This window comes from Cyclopterus lumpus, chromosome 21, assembly GCF_009769545.1.
Source record: "Cyclopterus lumpus isolate fCycLum1 chromosome 21, fCycLum1.pri, whole genome shotgun sequence".
Lineage (NCBI taxonomy): Eukaryota > Metazoa > Chordata > Actinopteri > Perciformes > Cyclopteridae > Cyclopterus > Cyclopterus lumpus.
The window spans coordinates 3,825,840-3,837,214 of NC_046986.1; the positions used below are offsets into that span (position 1 = coordinate 3,825,840).

General features: G+C 45.5%; 1 protein-coding gene across 1 annotated transcript; it reads left to right on the plus strand.

The window, feature by feature from the left end:
* The first annotated feature begins 3,231 nt into the window (after positions 1-3,231).
* Positions 3,232-4,188, plus strand: LOC117750496 (olfactory receptor 52L1-like). Its single transcript, XM_034561737.1, has one exon. The coding sequence runs from the start codon at positions 3,232-3,234 to the stop codon at positions 4,186-4,188; it is 957 nt and encodes a 318-aa protein (XP_034417628.1).
* The last annotated feature ends 7,187 nt before the right edge of the window (positions 4,189-11,375 follow it).

Below are 11,375 nucleotides of genomic sequence, written 5' to 3' on the forward strand. Positions count from 1 at the left end.
AGGGTGTAAACGCGGCTGAATGAATGAGGAAGATGCATGCCTGTCGAGCATAATAAAGAATACAGTTCGAGTTAAATGCACTTCTTATTCGGATGTTTTGTGAATGTTGAGATATGAATAAAGATATTTCTCAGTGTTACTCTTGATGTTTTATCTTGTTATCCTAAAGAAAAGTAGTAAATACTGACCTCTGTACCCAGTGCCTCATCAAATAACCTTTAATGAGGCAATGGGTACAAATATAGTTTCAGATAGAAAATAGAAAAGCTATTTGCACAAATGCTATACTATACTATAACAGGGACACTCTTGTCTTCATGCAACAGCTTAATGTAAAGCAGAGAGCACATGGAACAACGGAGGCAAACTTCCTGTGAAGCCATGAATCATCCAGCTTTAAGTTGAGCTACTCCTTATTCCGACTGACGGAGTAAATATAGACATCAGAATACACTTCAATTCCTCAATCACCAACGTCAGAAGAAAGAAGGGGGGAGGTCAAGGATTAGACCCCTGAAAAAAAATCCGGAGAAAGAATTGCGTCGAACAGAGTCGAGTAAGTTAGGAAGGGAGATTTAGATTTAGTGTGTCGGTATATTAAGTTCATCAGCTCCTTGTCACATTTTCTTGAATTGGATCATGTTTAACAGCAGAAATAAGCATTAAAGAGACAAAACATTGCACGTACCTGATGTCCCCTTTACAAAGGCTGCCCTCTGTGTGTGTGTGTGTGTGTATGTGTGTGTATATGTGTGTGCATGTGTGTGTGTGTGTGTTAAATCCCAGTTGCTAGGTTGAGTCGGTGCTTTGTGTGTCTGTTACCGTGGCTGCAGTGACATATATTGTAACACACACACACACAAAAGGAAAATGAGACTTTTAAATGTTGCCTCCAGCTCAGGTTACACAGTGTACTAACGCCTCACACAAACCAAGGCATTTTTAAAGACACTCGTACCCTGTCGCCTGTGACAAGAATCCTGTTTGTCTTGAGGTCCATGAGGCGTTGGAAAGTGGCTGGGGCACCGAACAACCCAAAGGGAAGCGTGGTGAATTGGTACAAACCAAACGGAGTGGAGAAGGCCGTCTTTTCTCTAGGCTCTGGCGGCAGAGCAATCTGCCAGTAGCCCTTGGTTAAATTCAGTGTCATAAAGAAACGCTCAGTGTGCAGTCGGTCCAGGAGTTCTTCGACCCGGGGCATTGGATAAGCATCGAATCGTGACATTATTCACCCTGCTATAGTCCAAGCAGAACCGTGTAGCCCCATCCTTCTTGACAACAAGAACAATGGGGCAGATAACTGCTCTTGCAACTGGGCAATGTCTGTTCTCTGGGTCCCGGAGAGATGGGCTTTACAAAAGGAGCCTCAGGCCCCAGCTCCTCTCTCTCAGATACAACGGACACCAGAGAAACAGACTCCGCCTCTCTCCATGCTTTTAGGAGGTTAAGGTGGTAGATCTGTGTTGCTCCGCCCCTGTAAGAACGCACCACCTCGTAGTCAACATCCCACAGTCGTTGTTTGACCACAAAGGCCCCTTGGTACTTCATCCCTACTAGAGTTTATACAGGGATAGACACAAGAAACCCGATCAAGTCCAGCTGAGGCACAACAGTGCCCCACTCTGTGCCCTCTGCAACTGAGCTCAACCACGCCCCACCACCACACATACATACCTGGTTACCAGTTTATCCAGAGGTCAGTATGCCATGGCCTCTTCCTCTGACGGCCCCTCCAACTGACACCACACTAGACCCCTGTGCCTATCCTCAAGGTTGGTGTGCCTCCATTGCTAAAGCCTCACGTAATTATTTGGGTTGAGCCCAACTGGGCTAGCAGTATAAGCCTTAACACTTACCCAACAGCTGCACTCCTGGGCCCAGCTTTAGGAGGGGATAACCTGCTCCTCTATGGGGGAGATTCATTTACATCTATTTTTTCTTTGTCATTACCATCAGACCCATATTCTACTGTTTACAGTTTTTGTATTTGATTATCATTGCAAAAGAAAATAGTGTTACACCCTTTAAAATGGTCATTATTATACAATAGAATGAATTGAGCATGTTGAGGAATGTGCTTTGATGTGTGTTGTGTCCTATTAAGATAGAAACTCTTTTAGTCTGACTTGCTATTGGATCATTTTAGGTTGACTCCTTTAGTGCAAGTTAAGCTTCGATGGAGCAGGATGAGCAAATATTTTTTCTGACCACAGTTTGTCAACTATAATTAAGTTATTATCAGCAGAAAGTCTGTTTTTGATAGACCATCATTGCATATGGATATCATTTGGTTTGTTTTTGTTTTCACAGAATAAACTAATGTTCACGCACTACGAGCCGCATCATTGGATAGCTGACAATGGAAAGTGTAGACCACAGAATAACACGTTTGAGTTGGACATGGCAGTCTACATAAATCAGGGACCCTATACGCTCATGATCATCGATGAAGGTGGACATTTAGAGAACCTCACATTCAGGTGTTCATCTTCCTCTTTACCACAACAGTTCAGTGCAGCGCTCCCATCACTTATCTGTCCTTCCGTCTCCCAATTGGTCGAACACTCATATACAAGACCCCAGGATGCTTAATAAGAAATATGTAGACGGGATAGGCAGGTCCACAAGCGGTGTCATGGCCTGGACTTCTCCCTGATTTGGGACTTGCCTATTGGTGACTACACTACAGTGTCATGACTTCATACTTACTTTTTGACTTTCAAAACAACAACTCGGTTCCACCTCTTGTGTTTGCTACATCCATACATGGCTGCATTTTCATGAAAAAATAGATCAGTTTTAATTGTGGTTGGTTTAATTTACTGCTTGTCATGTTTGTTTGTCTGCTTGAACGTCAGTATAAAAATACACCGACTGCTTCTGTCGGTCTCAGTAGGGAGGGGAGGTCATAGCAGTTTGCAGTGTTTGGTGAATTTCATCTATGATATGACTGGGATATAAGTTTTATGGCAACATTGTTTATAGAAAATCACAGTCATGTTTCACAAAGTGAAATAGTTGTTCGGAACTGGCTATCACACACATTTGTTAATCTTCGTGTTTGTTTAATGGATTTTTTCAAATCACAGGTATTCTGGACATGTTTTGGTATAGGACTGTATACTAAAAATATTGTGTTAATTACTCAAAGAACTATGGTTTTCTATGACAATATGTTATGTCCTTGAATGTATCCACTGTCGAAGCTTCTTGTGTCCTATTACTGGACAAATGGAGAACTCAACGCAGGTTGTGTCATTTGTGTTGGCTATGTATGGTAACATTGGACACTTGAAGTACCTGTATTTCACTTTGGCATTACTATTTTACTTATCAGTTATTTTTGCCAACACAGTTCTTATTGTCATTATTTATCTGGACAGAAATCTGCATGAGCCCATGTATCTTTTCCTGTGTAGTTTGTTTGTTAATGAAATATACGGCAGCACGTCTTTGTTGCCATGCTTGATGGTGCAAATTTTGTCAGAGACTCATGAGATTTCTGCCATTTCCTGCTTCCTTCAAATATTCAACATTCATACATATGTAGCTGTTGAATTTGGAACATTAACAATAATGGCGTATGACAGATATGTATGTATTTGCAAGCCTTTACATTACAATGCCATCCTAACTAAACAAATAGTGCAAAAGGTCATTCTTGTCATTTGGATTGTTTCTTTTATAGAGGTGGGAGTCTTATTGTCCTTTACTATTCGTATAAAGCGATGCAGGGCTGTTATCAACAAAGTCTTTTGTGCCCACCACCTTGTAGTGGAACTTTCTTGTTCATCAGACAGAACAGTGTCACTTATTCACGACCTGGTGTTTGGCCTCGTTTTCACAGTTGCTGGTCCTGTCTGTTATATTTCATTCACTTATGTGAGGATTTTGTCTGTGTGTTTGAAAGCTTCCAAAGAGACCAAAATGAAGGCTTTTGAGACCTGCACTCCACATTTAGTTTCACTCATTAGTTTTGTCTTTGCTTGTTTTTACAGTTTGGTCACCCAGAGATTTGACTTGTTGTCTGTTCCATATCCACTGTGTGTCGTCTTGTCTATGTATGTAGTGATAATTCAGCCTCTTCTAAATCCAATCATGTATGGCCTAAAACTCTCAAAAATCAGACATGCTTGTAACAAAATGTTGACATTAAAAACATTGCAACTCTACATTTTTTCATGTTGACTTTTTAAGTTATAGAGTCAAAGAACAATGTGGTACAGTTTAGATTCTAAACTGTTCTATTGACAATACAAATGTCATGGCTTTAAGTACGAAACGGAAATCCTTTGGGGATGACAGCTTGTGACAGGTTCATACATTTCAATCAAGGAAGAAATGTATTGTTTTTGCAATGTCAAAAACATAATAACAATGATAGAAGTGTTTCTCTGTGCTCAGAGGAAAACGGTTTCAGAAAATCAGTTTGATCAAACCAGCTAATGATTACCTTTATGCTTAAAAAAGTTATTTGACATGCCCAATGACATCTAAATATTTGCTTCATCAAAACCTTCAGGCATGATTCAGAAAACTATTTTTACATGCAGCAACATTAATATAATGTTAATTTAAATTAAATCACCATCTCATGATAAGTCATCAACACGTTCAGGACAATGGATATTTAACAGTTTGCCAGATTACCAAGTTATTTATCGTTATTTTACAACAGAGTTGTGCAACAAAATGCATATTGTAGTTCCATTTTCCTGCAGAATAAAAACACAGAAAAAGAACCATATGAGGAGTGTATACTATTTAGGAGTCTCACAGAAGCTGCTCTAAAGTCTGATGCTACAGCAGTGGATTATCTTTTCATATATTTTGGGCTATTCGCTGACACCTTTTGTCGCCAATACAGTATGGCAGACATACAGTATGTTTATAAATATTATTTTAAATAAAAGGGCTGAATTTTTTTTAATACCTATAACATTACTCAAATGACTATTTAAAATGATATAAGATAGTAAGCTTACACTTCCAAGTTTCCCATGTACCATAATTTGACCTGCAGAAAAGAGGGCTACTAACAAGATTAAGCTGATTGATAACAGCTGAAGAGACAAACTATTCATTCTTGAAAACACAAAATACTGGATTTAAATTTAAACACACATTAAGTTCCTTCTCTACTTTATTTCACTTATATTATATATTTGCATCTTTCAAACAAATATCACAAGATGTAATTAAGTTTAGTTCAGTACCAAGTTGTATTTACTTAAAACAAAAGGTTCTGTGACAATTAGATCTAATTCAATAAATGGTCACACTATTTGTATTGATACTGTATAGGTACTGTAGTGGTAGAAGTATGTCAAACTTTTGTCGATGGCCTGCTTTTTATCTGGGGCATTTTTGGGATTTGGTCTCAGTTCCTAAGTTCCATATTAGGAAAGTATTTATTCCACATCATACATTTAGACAACAGTGGGTTTCAAATTGTGTGGCAGCAGTTTAGGGAAGACCCTTTTCAGGTTAAATATAACAATGTGCGCATGCACAAAGCTACATAACTGATTTGTTTGGTGTGGAGAAACTTGACTGGCCTGGACGGAGCCCTGAGCTCAACCCCACCCAACACCTTTTGGATGAACTAGAACTGCGACTGGGAGTCAGTCCTTATTGCCCATCATCATTGGCTGACCTCACAAATGTCTGGCCTCATTAATGTCTTATTGGGAGAAAATCTCTGCAGCCAGGTTTATTATTGATTTTATATAGTGACTTTGCTTGTATAAACATTGCTGTCACTGCTCTAGAAACAGCATTTAGTTATATTTAAAATATACATATATTCAAATCCTGTTTTGAATGCTTTTTAAAAATGATATATCCATCCATCCATCCATTATCACCCGCTTATCCGGGGTCGGGTCGCGGTGGCAGCAGGTTCAGCAGGCCGACCCAGGTTTCCCTCTCACCCGCAACACTTTCCAGCTCATTCTGGGGGATCCCGAGGTGTTCCAAGGCCAGCCGGGAGATATAATCCCTCCAGCGTGTCCTCGGTCTTCCCCGGGGCCTCCTACCAGTTGGACGTGCCCGGAAAACCTCTAATGGGAGGCGTCCAGGAGGCATCCTGACTAGATGCCCGAAACACCTCAGCTGACTCTTTTCGACACGAAGGAGCAGCGACTCGGCTCCAAGCTCCCCCCTGATGTCCGAGCTCCTTACCCTATCTCTAAGGCTGAGACTGGGCACCCTACGGAGGAAGCTCATTTCGGCCGCTTGTATCCGAGATCTCGTTCTTTCGGTCACGACCCAGAGTTCGTGACCATAGGTGAGGGTTGGAACGTAGACCGACCAGTAAATGGAGAGCTTTGCCTTCCGGCTCAGCTCCCTCTTCACCAAGACGGACTGGTACAGCGCCTGTTTTACTGCTGCAGCCGCACCGATCCGCCTGTCGATCTCCCGCTCCACCTTACCCTCACTCGTGAACAAGACCCCGAGATACTTGAAGTCCTTCGCTTGGGGTAGGCAGTTTGCCCACCTGGAGGGAGCAATCCACCGGTTTCCGGCAGAGCACCATTGCCTCAGATTTGGAGGTGCTAACTCTCATCCCTGCCGCTTCGCACTCGGCTACAAAACGCCCCAGTGAATGCTGGAGGTCACGGTCCGAGGAGGCAAACAGGACCACATCATTCGCAAACAGCAGAGAGGCGATCCCGAGACTCCCGAACCGGATCCTCTCCGCCCCCTGGCTGCGTCTAGATATCCTGTCCATGAAGGTCACGAACAGGACCGGTGATAAAGGGCAGCCCTGGCGGAGGCCAACACCCACCGGGAACGTGTCTGACTTACTACCGACGAGACGAACACAGCTCCTACTGCAGGCGTACAGAGACTGGATGGCCCGTGCCAACGGGTCCGGCACCCCATACTCCCGCAGCACCCCCCACAAAAACCCCCGAGGGACCCGGTCGAAAGCCTTCTCCAGGTCTACAAAGCACATGTAAACTGGTTGGGCAAACTCCCAGGACCCCTCCAGTAATCTTGCGAGGGTAAAGAGCTGGTCCACTGTTCCACGACCGGGACGGAATCCGCACTGTTCGTCTTGAATCTGAGGTTCGACAAGCGGTCGGAGCCTCCTCTCCAGCACCCTGGCATAAGCTTTTCCCGGGAGGCTGAGCAGTGTGATACCATGATAGTTCGAGCACACTCTCCGGTCCCCCTTCTTGAAGATGGGAACCACCACCCCGGTCTGCCAGTCCATGGGCACTGTTCCCGACCCCCATGCGACACTGAAAAGGAGTGTCAACCAAGACAGCCCAACAATGTCCAGCGCTTTCAGCATCTCAGGGCGGATCTCATCCACCCCTGGCGCCTTGCCACCAAGGAGCTTTTTGACTACCTTAGCGACCTCTGCCAGGGATATGGGTGAATCCACCCCAAAGTCTTCCGGCGCTGCCCCCTCTCCGGGGGACATGTTGGCCGGGTTTAGGAGTTCCTCAAAGTGCTCTTTCCACCGCCCGACGATGTCCCCAGTCCGGGTCAGCAGTTCCCCCCCCCCTGCTGAGAACAGCCTGGGGTAGACCCTGCTTTCCCTTCCTGAGCCGTCGGATGGTTTGCCAGAACTTCCTTGAGGCCAACCGAAAGTCCTTCTCCATGGCCTCCCCGAACTCCTCCCATGCCCGAGTTTTAGCCTCCGCGACCATCGCCGCTGCAGCCCTTCTGGCCCGCCGGTACCCGTCAGCTGCTTCAGGAGACCCCTGGGCCAGCCAGGCCCGAAAGGCCTCCTTCTTCAGTTTGACGGCTTCCCTCACCCCCGGTGTCCACCACCGGGTTCTCGGGTTGCCGCCACGACAGGCACCGATGACCTTCCGGCCAACACCCCGAGCAGCCGCGTCCACAATAGAGGCTTTGAACAAGGTCCACTCGGATTCCATGTCCCCAGCCTCCCTCGGGATTTGTGAGAAGTTCTTCCGGAGGTGGGAGTTGAAGACCTCCCGGACAGGATCCTCTGCCAGACGTTCAGAGTTCACCCTCACTACACGTTTGGGCTTGCCAGGTCTTTCTAGCCGAGTCCCCCGCCATCTGATCCAACTCACCACCAGGTGGTGATCAGTTGACAGCTCTGCTCCTCTCTTCACCCGAGTGTCCAAGACATACGGCCGCAGATCAGATGATATGATTACAAAGTCGATCATTGATCTCCGGCCTAAGGTGTTCTGGTACCAGGTACACTTATGAGCCACCTTATGTTCGAACATGGTGTTCGTTATGGACAAACTGTGGCTAGCACAGAAGTCCAACAACAAAACACCATTCGGGTTCAGATCGGGCAAGCCGTTCCTCCCAATCACGCCCCGCCAGGTTTATCTGTCATTGCCCATGTGAGCGTTGAAGTCTCCCAGGAGAACTATGGAGTCGGCAGGCGGCGCCCTTTCCAGGACCCCTCCCACCGACTCCAAGAAGGCCGGATACTCCGAAATGCTGTTCGGTGCATAAGCACAAACAACAGTCAGAGCCTTACTCCCCGTGTCAGTATCCCCACTCCCGCCCGGCGCCTCTCACCCTGGGCAACTCCAGAAAAGGACCAACCCTTGAGTCCAACCCTTCTCCAGGAGCTTGGTTCCAGAGCCCATGCTGTGCGTGGAGGTGAGCCCAACTATATCTAGCTGGTACCGCTCCACCTCCCGCACCAGCTCCGGCTCTTTCCCCGCTAGTGAGGTGATGTTCCACGTCCCTAGAGCTAGTCTATGTCGTCAGCGATCGGCCCAGGTCTCCCGCCTGGCCCGCCGCCCGGTCTACATAGCACCTGACCCCGATAATTCTCCCTGCGGGTGGTGGGTCCACAGGGTGACTGCTGCTCCATGATGTTTTTTCGGGCTGAGCCCGACCGGGCCCCATGGGCGAAAGCCCGGCCACCAGACGCTCGCCGACGAGCTCCCCTCCTGGGTCTGGCTCCGGGAGGGTACCCCGGTTTCCCTTGTCCGGGCAAGGTAGCTTCAGTCCGTGGGCTGCTTATCATCAGGGTTTATTGAAAAAAAAATGATATATATATTTTCTAAATGTAGTAATGAAAAATAACTGGTTAAAACGAGGGTATTGATAAGAGTAGTTTTATAACCCGGCTAAAAGGCTACAGCATAAATGGGAGACCAGATGACTTGGAAGTAAAACATAAGGACATTTATTTAAAGGATAACATTAACTCCTGAACTCCAGCACATGAAATCCCGTAAGCGCCAGCTTGAAGGAGAACAGGTTTAACAGTCCATCACCAAGCCCACTCTGACTACCTTTAACAATACAAAGATGCTCTCATACGTTTATATTCTGCACTATTTAAAGTTAATTTAATATGTATTTGTATTTTATAATCTGTATATACCATTATACTCTCTGTTGCATTTCTGGTTAGATGCCAAACTGCATTCCGTTGCTCTGAGTACATGTGCAATGACAATAAAGTTGAATCTAATCTAATCATCTCAGCCTGGACCACCTACTACTCACACCGCATATACTCTGGCTCCACTCACCCAAAGGCTCTCTTCTCAACAATAAACAAGCTTCTTAAACCCAGGGGCAACACCTCCAAATCCTTTACAGTCGACAAATGCAACTCTTTCCTTTCATTTCTCAAAACAAAAATTGACATAATTTACAGCTGAACACCTCCCCCGCCCTTTCCATCTCTCCACCTGCCTCCCCCATATTCACCCTTCTCCCCTGTGTCCCCATTGGAGCTCTCTTCCTTTATAACAGGAATGAGAAGCTCTGCCTGTATCCTGGATCTGACACCATGAGCAATTTCTGGCCCATCTCAAATCTTCACTTCCTGTCAAATACTGGAACGCATCGTGGCTGCACAACTCAAAACCCACCTCATCTCCAACGATCACCAATGACCTCATCCTCTCCGAAGACTCTGGCCACCTCAATATTCTCATTGTCCTCGATCTCACTGCAGCCTTCAACATCAACCACAACATCCTTCTCTCAAGCCTCGAATAATCCCACAACATCACCGGAACTGCTCTTGCCTGGCACAAATCATATCTAACAAACAGACAACAATTCATAACAACTACACCACCTATACTGCTCCTCTGTCTCAAGGTGTCCCACATGGTTTGGTGCTTGGTCCTCTTCTGTTCATCCTCTACCTGTTCCCTGTTGATAACATTATATGTCAACATGGTCTCCTCTTCCATTGCTATGCCGATGATCTCCACAAAGACGATTACCACTACTACTCACTCCACTCTGACCCTAACCCTCTACATCTCCACAAAGGCCATGACTACTGCTACTCACTCCACTCTGACAAACTGCCTCACTGACATTAAATCATGGATGCAAACCAATTTTCTTAAACTCAACTGTGATCAATCTGTCCTGATCAACATCAGCCCCAAATCTCTCACCAAAATCATTCACAACTTCTGCCTCACAATCAACAACTCCACTCTGTCTCCCTCCCCACACATCCACAACCTTTGAAGTCATATTTGACAGCAATCTCTCATTTGAACATCATGTCAAACAAATCACCAGAACTGCCTTCTTTCACTTTTACATTACATTACATTACATTACATGTCATTTAGCTGACGCTTTTATCCAAAGCGACTTACAATAAGTGCATAAAACCGTGAGTCCAAACTCAGAACAACAAGAATCAAGCAAGTACAATTTCTTCAATAAAGTTAAACTACAAAGTACTATCCGTAAGTGCCATTTAAGTGCTACTAAAGTGCTATCGGTAAGGGACATTTAAGTGCTACTACGGCATTTAAGTGCTACCTATTCAAGGTATAGTCGAAAAAGATGTGTTTTTAGTTTGCGCCGGAAGATGTAGAGACTTTCTGCTGTCCTGATGTCAATGGGAAGCTCGTTCCACCAATGAGGAGCCAGCACAGCAAACAGTCGTGATTTAGCTCGAAGTGAAGGAGCTACAAGCAGATTGGCAGAAGCCGAGCGAAGTGAACGGGCTGGGGTGTACGGTTTGACCATGTCCTGGATGTAGACCGGACCCGATCTGAACTTAAAAAACATTGCCCATCTTCGCCCTTCACTCTCCTCGTCTGCTGCTGAAACTCTGATCCATGCCTTCATCATCTCCAAAATCGACTACTGTCACTATCCGGGCCGCACGGCCATGACAACAAAGGGGGATACACACAAGTAGTAGTTAACAGAAAGGGGTTTTATTTAACTTAGGTAGAATAAACAGTGGCGTGTGGAGTCAGTAATTTCAGTGGTGGAGGTGAGTGCATACGTGGGAAGTTTGTGTGATATGTTGAATAGTGTCGGGTCAAACCATACTCTCCTACAGACAGCCAAACAGGGTCTCAGGAAGGCGAGCGAGAGCTCCTGAGACCAGAGGGCCTTTTAAATCCAGCACTGGCACACAAGGC

Bases quoted from the DNA above. Each gene is read 5' to 3' on its own strand.
- LOC117750496 (XM_034561737.1), top strand. From the start codon at position 3,232: ATGGAGAACTCAACGCAGGTTGTGTCATTTGTGTTGGCTATGTATGGT.